Below are 14,153 nucleotides of genomic sequence, written 5' to 3' on the forward strand. Positions count from 1 at the left end.
TCGGTGTTGATGTGGCGAAGGTGTCGATTGCAGCTGGTTCAAGGTATGCTGGCTCGCTTTGTGCGTCCCGGACGCATAAGAGTAAACATAATGGTGGTCTTCTAGATACTGATCAAGCCTAGCCATCCTCAAACTGTGCATGATTATTCCGACGACGATTCTGTCGTCAAGATGGAAGACGACTCGGACGATGCTTCATCAAGCGGCCCAGCCTCAGTTTTACGAAGTCTGCAGCTTGAAAGCGAGAACCGAGACTCTCCCAATAGCTCCATGACCTCGGGCTCAGTCACCTCTTCGACCGCAGAACAAAAGACTAAAATCACGCTCAAGATGAAAGCCGAATCGGAAAACTCGAACAATGTAAGCCCGTACATGTTCTTGAAAGCCTCGACCACCTGCCGGCCCAAATCATCTATTCCTCCGAGGCTATCCCCTTCCGAATATGCCAATCAGTGTGTGGCAGCCGCCGAAGCCTCGAGGCTCGACCCGTTTGCCTTGCACGAAGATGAGCATAGGTTGTTGCAAGACAAGTTGTGTTACTCTCACGTCACAGTATATTTGAATATACGGAATGGCATTCTCAGGTTGTGGACTCGAAATCCAAGCGTGAGCGTCACCCTTGATGAAGCTATCGGTTGTGCAAGAGATGAGAGATGGACCCGTCTTGCTTGTTTTGCATACGAGTGGCTTGTGCGCCGAGGCTACATCAATTTCGGATGTGTCGAGCCACCTTTCCTCAGCCGAAGTGTTGGCCGTGGCCGTAAGAAGGAAGCATCACGAGAGACCATTGTAGTCATTGGCGGTGGCATGGCTGGACTCAGTACCGCACGCCAGCTCACCAACCTGTTTCGGCACTATCCTGATCGTGCTGCTCCAAGGATCATTGTCCTGGAAGGCCGTGACAGAATTGGTGGGCGAATTTACTCACATCCACTTACCAGCATGCGATCTTCCAGGCTCGCCCCTCATCAGAGGCCTACGGCTGAGATGGGCGCACACATCATTGTCGGCTTCGAACGTGGCAATCCTCTCGACCCTATAATTCGTGGGCAGCTTGCTCTCGAATACCACCTCCTGCGAGACCTCTCCACCCTCTATGACATTGATGGCACGCCTGTCAACGGTGTGAATGATGCAATGATTGAAAGATTATACAATGACATTCTCGAGCGTACCGGTCATTACCGGCTCAAGCACACTGTCAAGAGAACTGCGCCAGGTGACAAAGATTTGATTGAAGCGGGACGTGATCCTCCAGACGAGGACGGAATCACCATCAAACAGTTTGAAGAAGCTACTGCACTGGGCACAATTGATCAGCTCTTGCCAAATAAGAAGTCCAAAAGACGTGGCGCAGGCCATAGAGCTGCAAAGGGAGACAAATCCTCAGAAGAAGTGGATACAAGCATGGAAACCAAAATGCAACTTCCCGCGGCTCAAGCAGCCAAGGAGTTTGGGTTCCTGTTACGAAAGACAACACAAATGCATGAAACGCTCGAGCTAGATGGCCTTGCCTCGCAGCTCAACCAATCTTTGGGCGCTGTCATGAATACTGGTGTTGACCAGTACCAGAAATTTCTCGACCTCAAGCCCTATGCTCTGCGGCTGATCAACTGGCATTTTGCGAACCTTGAATACGCAAACGCAGCAAATGTTGACAAATTGAGCCTCCGTGGTTGGGATCAGGACATTGGCAACGAGTTCGAAGGAGAACATGCTCAAGTCGTCGGTGGTTATCAGCAGGTCCCACGTGCATTATGGCGCCATCCAGAGCCACTCGATGTGCGAACAAGGAAGCCCGTCAAGAGCATTCGATACAGCGCCGTGGGCTCGCAGGCGAAAGCTACCATCACTTGTGAGGATGGGCAATCTATCGAAGCGGACAAGATCGTGTTCGCTGCTCCACTTGGAGTGCTGAAAGACCAATCAATTCAATTTGATCCACCTCTGCCTCAATGGAAGCGCGATGCCATTAGAAGGATGGGTTTTGGCTTACTCAACAAAGTCATCCTAGTATTCGAGAAGCCCTTCTGGGATGTCGGCAGAGACATGTTTGGTCTCCTGCGAGCTCCTCGTAACGGACAGGGCACCCACCAGAGAGACTACAAAGAAGGCCGTGGTCAGTTCTACCTGTTCTGGAACTGCATCGACACAAGTGGGCTTCCCGTCCTGATTGCTTTGATGGCCGGCGAGGCGGCACACGAGGCCGAAAAGCTCAGCGACGAGATTCTTGTTGGACAATGCCTTGATCAACTACGCAACGTTTTCGGCCCTGCAAATGTTCCAATGCCTATGGAGTCGATTGTCACTCGCTGGGGATCGGATCGTTTCGCTCGAGGGACTTATTCTTATGTCGCAGCTGAAGCAAGACCTGGCGACTATGACCTCATTGCGGCGCCCATACAAAATCTTTTCTTTGCCGGCGAAGCAACGATTGCAACTCATCCAGCGACCGTTCACGGTGCATATTTGTCTGGTCTTCGCGCCGCGCACGAGGTCTTCGAATCACTAGTGGGACCGATAGCCATTCCACCGACGCTCGTGCCCTCGGCCAGCGCAAAGAAACCGGCCGCTGCGGTCGATTTAAAACTAATGGAAACCCACATGGCACAAGCCGGCAAAAGAAAAGGTGACGAACTGCTCCCTGCCGGCACCTTCACACGACCTGTAAAGGAGAAAGACAATGCTCTGCATGAAGCATGGGACGCAGCCATGTGGGTCCGGATTTATGATGATCTGGGCCCTCCACCGGTCAAACCAACCAAAGCCAATGTGAATTCTTTCCTGATGTATTCTGGAGAGCACTGGGAAGAGGTCAAGACCCGTCTTGCAGAAGAACGGAAGAAGAGCGGCAAGAAAACCAAGCAGTCCGAGCGTGATCAGGTGCGAGTTGAGCTTGGGAGGATGTGGGCTGCACTCTCAGAGGAAGAGAAGAAGCCATACACTGACCGCACGAACAAGAATCGCGAAGAAAACGAAAAGGCCATGAGGGAATGGTCTGTCAAGGCCGCAGAATGGGATCGACGCACGTGGGAAATCAAAGACGTGTGGATCAAGGAAGGCAATAGTTTCGAAGAGTTTTGCAAGCGGAAACGGGAGGATGAGGCGGCGATGGACGCCGAAGCTGCAAAACGAGCAAAGGTCTGAAGTCATTGCATTAGATACGTTCGTACCGTCGTTGGGATGATTGTTGCAGAACCGAGGCATCACCAGGCTGAAGATGTCGACATGGGAAGCGGCTTGTGGCACTCTGCTATGGGACACCAGGGCTTTCGGTATTGATCTCAGTGGTTGACAGCTAGATCAAAGCGGTACACAGTCAATCAACGTTGCATATTGTTGAGTCACCCCATACACAAGTTTCTGGGAGCGATCAGCCTCGTCCTCTACAGTTGCCGATATCGGCTGCACCCCAGAGTCCGGGATGGTTGTGGTCGATCCGAAACGGCGGGGTTCACCATTTCACCACCTGCAGGGTTTGACTCATCGGATATCAAATAGTAGTCAGCCCCTTCGTATTGGAGACTTTGCGAATACGTCTGGTCTGTACATACCTCCGCCCAGCGGAAGTCCGAATGAAGAAGGGTATCTGAAATCCCCAGGACCTCGGGATCCAGGAGACCCTAACATCTATTGAACTCTATTGCGGGAATCTCACTCCCTCGATCAACACCCCCGCCTCTATCTTTATTTCGTCACCAAAGGACTCTTTCTAGTTATTTCCCCCAGCTTCAAGTCTCAGGCGCCACACAGTCAGCAAGACACTATTTCTCATTCCCATCATCACTCACACCGAACCCAGAAGAAGAACCAAGTGACAAGAAGAAGGGTGGGGGGAAAAGAAAAAGAAAATGGGCCAGTTCTTTGAAACACTCCCGCCCTCGCTGCTGCCCTGGCTCCTGGAGCAAAAAGTCTTCTACATCGCCTCGGCGCCGCTTTCAGGCGATGGGCACGTCAACGTCTCTCCCAAGGGCGTCTCGGACAAGGGCGGGCCATTCTTTGGAGTCCTCAAAGAGTTCAAGAACGGCAGGTCATCCGTCGGTGACGGTGATGACGGTGATGATGATGATGAGGAGAAGAAAGCAACAACCGCAAACGACAAGAACGTGGTGATCCGCCAGTTCTGGTACATGGACCTGACGGGCTCGGGCATCGAGACGACCTCGCACCTGCACGAGCCGGGCAACGGGCGCATCACGGTCATGTTCAACGCGTTCTCGGGCCCGCCGCGCATCTTGAGGATCTTTGGCAAAGGTACGCCCCTCGAGTACGGCACGCCGGCGTTCAACGACATCGTCCGGTCCCAAAACATCACCATCATCCCGGGCACCCGCTCCATCATTCTCGTGGACATCCACCAGGTCGGCACGAGTTGCGGCTTCTCCATGCCGTGCTACGACTTTGTCAGTTTCCGGCCCACGCTCAACGATTTCTTTGAGAAGCGCGCCGCGAGCGAGAGGGCCGGCAAGAGGGAGGACGGGATTGAGAGGTACGTTGTGTTGAGTTCTTTTTTTCCCTTCTTACTTTTTCCAGCGTTGCACTTGGGCTCGCCCCCCCCCGACACGCTAACCTGCTACTCCTGAAGATACTGGGCATACAAGAACGCATGGAGCATGGACGGCCTGCCCGGCCTCCAGCGCGGCGTCAACACCGCCGTGACCGACAACGTCAAGCCCATCAAGAAAATGGTCGGGCCGTATGCGCCCTCCTCGAAGTCGAATGGCCACTCAAAAGGACGGTCGAGGGCGTTGACTCCGGAGCATCTGATCCTGGTGGCCGTCCTGAGTTCGTTGACGACCGCTGTTCTGGTCTTGTTGATGCTGAGAGTCGTCGGGAATGAGAGAATCATGTTGGGAAGAGGGATTTGGAGGTGAAGCGTCGGAGAGTGAAAAATAACGATATACAAGGAAGATACGTTGATGGAGAAAATTGCGAAAAGCAGATCAAGCAGACTTGTCAGACGAAGAGGAGTTGGAGGATTTGGGTCCAAGAAATTTGTAGCACTGTGAGCAGACATCGTGTGTTCTGCAACAGGTCATCATCGCTAATCGAGTATCAACGAGCAAAACTCCCGCTAAAGCCGAATACTATACACAATCAATAGAATAATATCTAACCTTGCCTCCACAGCCATACTTCCAACTCTTTCAATGCCCGATTGTCGGAGATGTCTCGACATGATCAATGCCACTTGATGTCCATCTGCTGATAGCACTGTCGGCCGCTTGTGCCACAGCGGTAAGGTTATCCTGGGAACATCTTCGGATCTTTTTGACTGCTTTCGAAAATGAAAAGATCCAATCAGGTATGGCCCCCACGGGCGTTGTGCCTTAAGTAAGCGGATGGAATAAGGCTCGCGCTGGTGGCGACGTGATCTCGTTGCGTCGTTGTGCTTTTTGAGAAAATTCCGTGGAGGAATACATTTCTCTCCTGAAAAGCACCATGCCTGGCGCGGAACGCGGATATTTGAGACTCTCTGCGGGTGGTGGTGGGGTCCCAGCAAGGGACCCCAGGTGCGGCTCTCTGGCATTCAGCCTTTCTTGTTGCCCATCTCGGAATTGTCCTGCGCCAATTGGCACACGGCCACTGCGTTCCTGCCCACCCAGTCCAGCTCGTAAAAGAGCGAATTGGGCTTATCTCTGGAGCGACGTAACATGCGGTGATTTGGGTTGAGTGTTTTGCCGTTCTTTTTATCTCGCCCGCGCAGTGATTTTCGATTAATTCGGCCGTGGAGAGCTTTGGATCTCGGGAACAAGATTTCAACAAGATATGGTTTGTACTGGTTGATTTTGGAATTGGGTTCAGGGGTGTGCTCTGACGTTGTCCAGTCCTCGTCGCTGGAGGGAGGCGTGGGGCTCAGGGTGGTACGTTCGAGTTCGCGTGGGTCGAGGAGGGCGAAGTGGCCTTCAAGATACAGGTTGTAGGAGTTGCGCCTGAGGAATCTCGGTGTTTCTCTGGTTTGTTCAAGGGCGTCCAGCCGTGACTGCAGCTGGGTGGCAAAGAGGTGTGCCGTCTTCTCTTCAAGGAAGCCGCGGATGCCATCGTCTGGGATGACAGACGGCGAACGCGTCCTTGATTCTCGCCAGCCGCTATCATCCAACATGAGGACGGGTTTTTCGAGGCATCAGGTGTAGAAGAGTGTGGGAAGAGTGGAAGTTGTCGTTGGGTTGTCGTTGTGATGAGGTGCGGCAATTCGGTGTGCAGCCCAGCCGAGCCATTGCACGTGATGTGCATCGGGTGCCAAGCCGGCAACCACGGGAAACTCCGGTTCTGGCCGAGCGCAAACGCGACTCATTTGCGCAATTGTCAACAAGAACAACTACTGAGCATACAAGCAATTGGATGGTTGATGGTCGAGAACTATTCCCTGGTCCAGCATTCGATGAGTGCCGTCATACAAATCATGGTGCAGGTGTCAAGCATGACATGAGAGGATGCTGAAGCGATAACCACAGCGGTACCCTCGCGTGGTGCGTCTGCCTATTTGCACTTGACGCCTTTTGCGAACAGTGTCTCTATATAAACAACGGGTTTCCCCCGAGCACAACCCAGAGGCTTTCTCCCTCTTGGGCATGCCACATGCACGATGGCTGATGCGGACAAGGAGGGTCCTGAGACCCTACCCAACACGCCAGATACAGTGCCCCTGGATGACCACTTCTTCAGCCCCAGGACCCGCGCAAGGCTGGAGGGCGACTTCGCTCGTCTAGTCCCTGTGAACCATGCGGCGGTCCTTGCATTCCATTCAATCGCCGAACGGACGAGGCTTGAACCTGACTGGAACCCTCACATTCGGAAGTTCCTGTTCATCGAGGAAACTCCCCGACAACTTTCTCCTGAATGGGACGGTAGTGATGCCTCCAGCGATACAACAGGCGGGCACCCTACTCAAGTGTTGATGGGCTACTACCGACTAAGCTTAGAGATTTTGACCAACCACACTAGACTCGGCTGGGTCATTGGGAGCGGCAGAAAGGATCTCGTCAATGGTGGCGTTGATTTCCTGTTGACCCTCCAGAAAAACAGACATCATGTTCACGGTCGGCATGCTCGGCTGGTCCATCATGCTCAAAATGGCGCGTTGATGCTGGTTGTTGGCAAAGGCAAGGTTGTCCTTGTCAATGGCATTGAAAGACTCGAGGGCTCGCAGCGAGTTCTTGGGTCTGTGCGGACTGCCCTGTCCTTCGGCAATCTATCCTACAGCTTGGAGTTTACAGGCCTAAATGAAAACAATTACCGGCAAAAGTTAGGGGAGCTGTTCACCAAGCTCCACCCTGACGGTGACGTGCCTCCAATGTCTCTTGAGTTGACACCACTTGAGCACCACCATGAACTGCACGGATTTCTGATACATTCCCCGTTCGCATCTGGTGCCAGTGGCGTGGTGTCTGCCGGCTTTGAAAAGTCTACCGGTCAGGCAGTGGCCATTAAACGTGTGAAGCGGACGCCAGCGACGGTCGCCCGAATCCAACTTGAAATCCAAATATACAAGAAAATAGGAAATCATGTGAGTAGGCCCGTCAATCTGTGACTTGCATCTACTTACGTGGGCAGCGAAATCTCTGCCATTTAATGGCCGATCTATATTCTGGAGGCGACGAATACAGCACAGGCAAGTCCAAGATTAACGATGTCTACCTGGTACATTCTCCGCTGGCCAGACAGACATTCCTTGACTTGACCGTCTCAAACAGGCCATACGAAGTTCGTATATCTGCACTCCACCAGGTCTTGAAAGGGCTTGCCCATCTTCATCAACATGGTATCATGCATAGAGACCTGAAGCCCACAAATATGATGATCGTGTCGTACTCGCCTGTGCACGCAATCATTATTGATTACGGGAGCGCCACTTTCGATGCTTCTTCGACGGATCACTACTGCGGAACTATCGCGTATCTTGCGCCGGAGATTCTCAAGCTCAAGTATCAAAATAAGAATCTGAATCCGGAACCATACGATTGCCGCGTGGATGTTTGGGCCATGGGCCTTTCGGGGTATCAGCTTTTCTTCCAGGCGCCCTGCAGATGGGAGAAAGGTGTCAGCAGTGCCGCTCATAAAGATATCATACAAAACTTGAGATCCCGACCGGCGTCTATCGCCGATGTGCTTGAGAAGATGCTTTCGTGGCAACCCATGCATCGCCCGCATGCAAATGAGCTGCTTCAATCCAAGGTTTGGCCCAAGCTTGTCGACGGTGCTGAAGCTGCAACCACCGACATTTCCGCAACTTCGCATGTCCCAAAAAGGGCGAAGAGGTGAGGTTTGTGGACTGGTGAGATTTCCAGATTACTCCGAAGCCACATCCCTCCGGCCTGTGGCCCTTCCAATGAGATTTGAATAGTACGTTGTGACTACCCGAGCAGATACAGTGCAGTATTCCCAACTGTCGACAAATCTGTCTACCGTTCAGCGCATGTATAGACATCCTTCGAGTGTTTAAAGGCGACAAGATACATCTGCAACCACGCAAACTCGGCACCTGCATACTGCTCGAACGCCTTCATGACTACAGCGACAACAGCCTTAGGTGACCGTGAGGAGTGGTTCCCAGCAAGGACGGGTCCTGAGTCGCTGCGCCTTGAACTCTACGGGCTGAAAGTCAAGATATTCGCACCTTGCGCAAGACCTTGTATCCCGGGCGGCTATTTGACATTTTCCCCAATCACCAAGTGAATACCTAGCCAACGTGTCGCCGGCCACTCTCCCAAGCGAAGTGATAGTCTGATCCTCGCCTTGAAGGGAACATAATACGCAGCCTGACTTCTCCTCATCAGGAGCATCTATTGTGCCGACCAGAGCAAAGATTGGTGGTTCCCCATCAAACCAGGCTGGCGAGACCGAGTACTCGGTGTTCACCCCTGGTTGCCCCCGATGCAGAAACAGCCCGACAGGCCTTCATCTATCACAGTTACACATTGCCCCCATGTCGTCACAGGTGGTGATCATGTCAAGCTAGAAGCACCTGCCTTCAGACAGTCCGAGTCAACAACACCGTACGAGTCAACAGTGGCAGTCTGAAACGCTAGCTCAGACGTCCCTGACTTTTCCCTTTGCTGGAAGACCAGATGTAGGGTTGATGGCTTGAATCAAGACAAGTCTCCCGGTCAAGGTGCAACTTATATATATCAAGGGCAAAGCAACGATCATAAGCAGACACAAACCGCCGGATCACCGAGTGCAATTAATTGTTGAAGTGTGCTCCTGGTTTCAATGGATCAAATAGCGACTCCACCAGAATAAGGACGAAGTTCAAATATCTCGACATGTCACCTCCAGCGAGATTGCTTGGTGTCAACGAGCTTCGTCTAGTGACCATTCGAGGTACCCGTGCGAGGTACCCGTGGCGGCGCTGGGATATTCGCTGGCGACATTAGTATATTCCATATCTGAAAACCGTGTATACACCATCCTCATCTACATCTGCGGAGAAAAGAAGTTGAACGACCCGGTAAACTCAATGGATCCAAGATCTTTATACATGGCGTGGAGGAAACAATCTATAGGGGGAAAAATATACCTTGCGCTATCCTCGGTCCTTTGCCTTTTGCTCAGAGAAACCGGCGTGATGGGGAAGGGGTAGGTAGAATAGAAGCAAAGTCCCAATGCTAGAAATATATAACTTTAAGGAATCAATTGGTCTGGAGAGGAATTGTCCCCCTCCCCATCTTTTCTCTCTCTTTTTCTGTCTCTTTTGTCTTCCTGTAAAAAAGTATCCAACCACCTAGATGTACATGATTATAGCCGACTCTTCAGCTCCGGCCCAGGCCACCAGTCCCGGACGCTTTTCAGGACCCAACTGGCGATGCCCGAATTGACTTCCTCGGGACACTCGAGATTGCCCCAGTGGCCAGCCTGGATGACGAACTCGGTCAGATCGCGGCAGTGGTCTCTCATGGCCTGGACGAGCTTTGGATTGTGGGCGGTCTGGCAGACGGCGTCGTACTCGGTGTGGACAAAGAGGACGGGCATTTTCAGGACGCCCTGGTCCACGCTCTTCTCGAGCGTGTACTTGCGGTTGGCGGCGTGGTTGAGGTACCAGGCCGTGGCGCCCTTCCAGCCGTTCCGTTGCACGCCGGCGACCAGGGCGTCGTAGATTTCTTGGTCCAGCACCGTCTTGTCGAGGGGCAGGTCTGGGGTCGGCGCGTCGGGTCCGCCGAACCAGCCCTTGTGCTTGGTCACCTGGGCGGTGCGGGCGATGCCCCGGGCGTTCTGGGCGCTGCCTCGGGAATAGACGAGCTTCAGGTTCTTGGCCGGGTTGGACTCGAATTGTCGGTCGATGGCCTTGGGGTCCCGCTCGTAAAAGACCTGGTAGTCCCACTGGCCCCAGGGGAACTCGCTTTCCGGGTACAGGTCGCGGTCGATCAGGTCGAGCAGCGTGGGGAGGCCCAGCTCGAGCGTGCGGTACGGCACCGAGATGCCCACGATCGCGCGGCATGCCTCCGGGTGGTGGCTCGCCAGGGCGTACAGCGGTCCGCAGCCCCAGTCGTGGCCGATCCAGAGGGCGTCCTGGCGGCCCAGGGACTTCAGCAGCTCCAGCAGATCCGGCACGAGCTTCTCCAGCGCAAACTCGCTCGGGTCGTCGCTCGTCCACGTGCCCCCGTACCCGGGCATGTCGGGCGCGACGCAGTAGAAGCCCAAGCTCGACAAGGACAGCAGCTGCGGCTTCCATGTCAGGGCCACCGCCGGCCAGCCGTGGAGAAGGATGACAAGGGGCCCATCGGAGGGGCCGGCCGTGAGGTAGGTGTATGGTTTTGCGCTGGTGGGTGCGGTGAACGTGTGGGATGTGATGGGTGCCGACATTTTCCTGGCCTTGGGATGGTCGTCGTTGGTTGTTGTTCCGTCGGCGCAGATGGAGGGGTGTAGTGTTGCTGTCCTGGGAAGGCTTTGACGTCTATATATGTCGTACGTCTCGTTGGTTGTGCCTAGGTTTGTCTCCTGGATTGAGAGAAAGTAAACATCTAAAAATCCACCGAATCAGGCGAGGGGCCTTAATAAACCAGATGCCCTTGTGTCTACAACATACCCTCACCCACGCAAGGGAGGAAGTAGTTGTACCTCGTAAGCAAGTAAGCATCCAGGCACCCGAGCCTCGGCTTTGCGATCCACTGCAGCTGTTGACTCCGCCCGCAGATTCTCTTGCAGCTCTTGGTTCACTTTACGCGCGAGTCCAATCGCCGCAAACAACAACGACCACCTGTATCAAGACCTGCGTCAGCTTGCAAAGCCAGGCTGGCCAGGGTGATTACTGATCTTGAACATGGCGACTTTGCACATGTATGTAGGGTGGAGAGAAGTAAATGAAGCTATGCACGATGATGCGGTCAGATGGTACCGATCCTTCTGTCGACGCACTGAGACGGACTGTGCACGGTGAGGAGAGTTGTATGCACCTAGGTACGTATTTAGTAGTAGGGATGGAGCGAGCTCGGGAGGTGGATACCAGGTACTACTAATAGTAGTAGTAGCTAGGTAGGTCCTCGTAGGTATAGGTAACTAATGTAGGTGTGCGGTCGTTCTATCCATCAACCCGCAGATCCCGGTATACGAGTCTCTGTCTGCTGTGCACCGGTTGAGCCTCTGGTCAAAAATGCTCCAGATCGAATGTGACAGAGGACTGCCATCGAGCCGGCCAGTGAGACTTTCTGTTTCGGAGGGGAGGCTCTGTAATAGGCGTTATGCATCTTTTACAAATGCGCCCAGCTTCATAGGGCAAGCACTTCGTCAGCATATACGGATTGCCTAAAACGACGTTACAAGGGGGAATGGGAGGAAGAAGCTGGGGTCAAAAAGGTCCGATCAACTGGCCAAAGTGAATACCTACCTGTGTGCCTAAGTACCTAAGTACCTACAAGCCAGCCATGTTTGGGTTGCTTAGGGGGCTGGTGGCTAAGGTGGCAAGGGATGCACTCTAGGTCTCAGAAGGTAGGTACCTAGGTAGGTATCCAGCTTGCCAGTTGACCGCGGGGCTGCCTGGAGACTTCAAGTGGTGCCCCGTACCTGGTGCCTGCGGAACCACTTGGGCGTGAAGCACGATACGCTTCAACTAATAGCTGTCAGATAGGCGGGCCGTTGACAGAGATCTCTAAACTCAAAGCTTGACTCGGCCAGTTGGCCCGCATTCCGGGGAATGGTAGATCGATCATGAAGCCGTCTCGCCGACCCTGGGTCCTCTGAAGTCATTCCAAGTATCCTGAAGATTGTGATTTGTAGGTATGTAATCTCTATCCAAGGTACTTTGGCTCAATCATACTCCATGGGAAGCATGCAGCCAAGAAATGTGAAATGGAATTGAACAGAAATGAAAGAAATCGTGACACCGGCCATTACATCTCTCGCTTTCCAGGAGCTGGCAGCTGGAACTTGTGGTCAGACTCGAGAAGTTTGGAGACTCGGGATATGGATGACTGCTCAAAAGCCATCTCTTCACAAGCTACCCCTCCTAGGGAATGATACTCCTTCGACCGCCGCATCATCTGTAAACCAGCTCACGTTCTCACCACCGCCCTCATTGACAAGTCCACAAGGCAAGCTCCTTCCTTCATCATCCGCTTCCAGGATCTTCTTCAGAATATCCTTCTTCCCACCTCCTGTGGCCACGAATGCGATCTTGTGGGCATGCGTCACCACGGGCAAAGTCAAGGTGATCCTTCTAGGCGGCGGTTTCGGGCTGTCTTCGATTGCGGCCACCCAGGCATCTGCTTCTCGCAGCAGCTCGTGGCCGGGGAACAGGCTGCAGGTGTGGCCATCCGGCCCACAGCCCAAGAGGATCAGGTCAAAGATGGGCAGTTTCACAGAGTCCTTGTTAGCAAATATCGACATGAGGACTTCTTGGTACTGGTCCGCCAGCTCTTGGGTGTTGTCGAGCTGCTTCACATCGATGGGATGAACAGTGGGCGTCCCTTGCTCGGGTGGAATCTTGTCGAGAAGATCCTTCTTCAGCAGCCCATAGTTGCTGTCCTCGTGGTCCAAAGGTACAGCTCGTTCGTCCGCGAAGAAAATTTGCCATTTCGAGAATTGGGGCGCGAGTGCGGGGTCTTCATTATGACCTGCTCTGAGGAGCGCCTTTGCGAGGGTCGCGGGAAGACTGCCGCCTGAAACGGCGACTCTGAAGCAATCGTGTCGGTGGAAAGCCGCCTTTTGGCAGGAGAGGACGTAGGTGCGCAGATGCGCGGCGACCTCGTCGACGGTGGGGTAGCTAAAGAGGTTGGGTTGTTTGCCCATCTTTTTTTTCTGGCGTTTTGGCGGGGTCAACTCCCGGAAGTCGTGACGGCTCACTTGTTCCTCGGCCCCAGCGCAGGCCGCGATAAAATCAATACGTCTTCCGTCCAACGGTGTCCTTCCGGATGAAAGTTGAGGAGCGGACGAAGGCAAGGATCACTTGAGGAAGGTCGCCTGCGTTCCAAGATCAAGTTGTACTGGGGAATTTGACCGGATGAGGGGCTGTCTTCGGGCGGAAATTGGCTGACGTGCTTTGAGCGAGTTCCAATTAACTCGTGAATTCTAGGCAAGAAGAAGGAGCGTAGGGAACAAAAGGAGGGTGAAGTTGAGGAAGATCAACCGGGGTAAAGTGTCTGAGCGCAGATTCGAGGAATCGAGAAAATATACCTGACTTGTCGCAAAGTTCGCAGTCGTCGATCAAAAAACGTGGGCAGGCAAGGCAGGATAAGGTGCCTGGTGGCAGCCCAAGTTTGACGTCATGAATGCTCTTGTCTGACAGTGCCATTAAGGCCTGTCTCATTGCGGCACGGCGGATGCATTGATACTCCGGTGGTCAGACAAGACATTATCGAGTTGGACAGCCCGAGCAGCTGGGCAGATAAGTGATAAGCTCCGGCCTGCTGACTTTGCTTGAAGTGCATGACTAAGCGTCCAATGCGAATTGCAGTGGCTTCCGTATTTACCGAGAATTTCCTGCAGACAAATGATGGAGGACGGAGCATTTTTCCTGGTGTGCGAAATGCCCTCTGAGCGAAGCGTCTGTTGGGAAGATCCCTGGCAATGGAGGTCACTCCGTCCTCTGTAAATGTACAATGTACGGTATGGCCTGTACCTCTGTTTCTAGGTCTTTTGCAGTCCTCTTCGGTCTTTCCGTTCCCATGAGATGAGCCTGGAAATGAATGTCCTCACCCGTAGCCCGGAAAAGGAAATCC

The 14,153-nt window shown here is 53.4% G+C and overlaps 6 protein-coding genes across 6 annotated transcripts; 3 read left to right on the forward strand and 3 right to left on the reverse strand.

Annotated features, from left to right (window-relative positions):
• Positions 1-171: 171 nt before the first annotated feature.
• On the forward strand, positions 172-3,147 carry Z520_12144 (uncharacterized protein; the record flags this gene model as incomplete). Its single annotated transcript, XM_016782631.1, has 1 exon — positions 172-3,147. The coding sequence occupies one exon, from the start codon at positions 172-174 to the stop codon at positions 3,145-3,147; it is 2,976 nt and encodes a 991-aa protein (XP_016626274.1).
• A 704-nt stretch (positions 3,148-3,851) lies between these two features.
• On the forward strand, positions 3,852-4,874 carry Z520_12145 (uncharacterized protein; the record flags this gene model as incomplete). Its single annotated transcript, XM_016782632.1, has 2 exons — positions 3,852-4,489; positions 4,586-4,874. The coding sequence occupies 2 exons, from the start codon at positions 3,852-3,854 to the stop codon at positions 4,872-4,874; spliced, it is 927 nt and encodes a 308-aa protein (XP_016626275.1).
• A 656-nt stretch (positions 4,875-5,530) lies between these two features.
• Positions 5,531-6,103, reverse strand: Z520_12146 (uncharacterized protein; the record flags this gene model as incomplete). Its single annotated transcript, XM_016782633.1, has 1 exon — positions 5,531-6,103. The coding sequence occupies one exon, from the start codon at positions 6,101-6,103 to the stop codon at positions 5,531-5,533; it is 573 nt and encodes a 190-aa protein (XP_016626276.1).
• A 483-nt stretch (positions 6,104-6,586) lies between these two features.
• Positions 6,587-8,262, forward strand: Z520_12147 (uncharacterized protein; the record flags this gene model as incomplete). The annotated part of the gene is made up of 2 exons (XM_016782634.1): positions 6,587-7,507; positions 7,555-8,262. 2 exons carry the CDS (start codon positions 6,587-6,589, stop codon positions 8,260-8,262), a joined length of 1,629 nt encoding a protein of 542 aa, XP_016626277.1.
• Positions 8,263-9,738: 1,476 nt separating this feature from the next.
• Z520_12148 (uncharacterized protein) lies at positions 9,739-10,803 on the reverse strand (the record flags this gene model as incomplete). Its single annotated transcript, XM_016782635.1, has 1 exon — positions 9,739-10,803. The coding sequence occupies one exon, from the start codon at positions 10,801-10,803 to the stop codon at positions 9,739-9,741; it is 1,065 nt and encodes a 354-aa protein (XP_016626278.1).
• A 1,623-nt stretch (positions 10,804-12,426) lies between these two features.
• Z520_12149 (uncharacterized protein) lies at positions 12,427-13,224 on the reverse strand (the record flags this gene model as incomplete). Its single annotated transcript, XM_016782636.1, has 1 exon — positions 12,427-13,224. One exon carries the CDS (start codon positions 13,222-13,224, stop codon positions 12,427-12,429), a length of 798 nt encoding a protein of 265 aa, XP_016626279.1.
• Positions 13,225-14,153: the final 929 nt, after the last annotated feature.

Source organism: Fonsecaea multimorphosa (assembly GCF_000836435.1).
Source record: "Fonsecaea multimorphosa CBS 102226 unplaced genomic scaffold supercont1.48, whole genome shotgun sequence".
Classification (NCBI taxonomy): domain Eukaryota; kingdom Fungi; phylum Ascomycota; class Eurotiomycetes; order Chaetothyriales; family Herpotrichiellaceae; genus Fonsecaea; species Fonsecaea multimorphosa.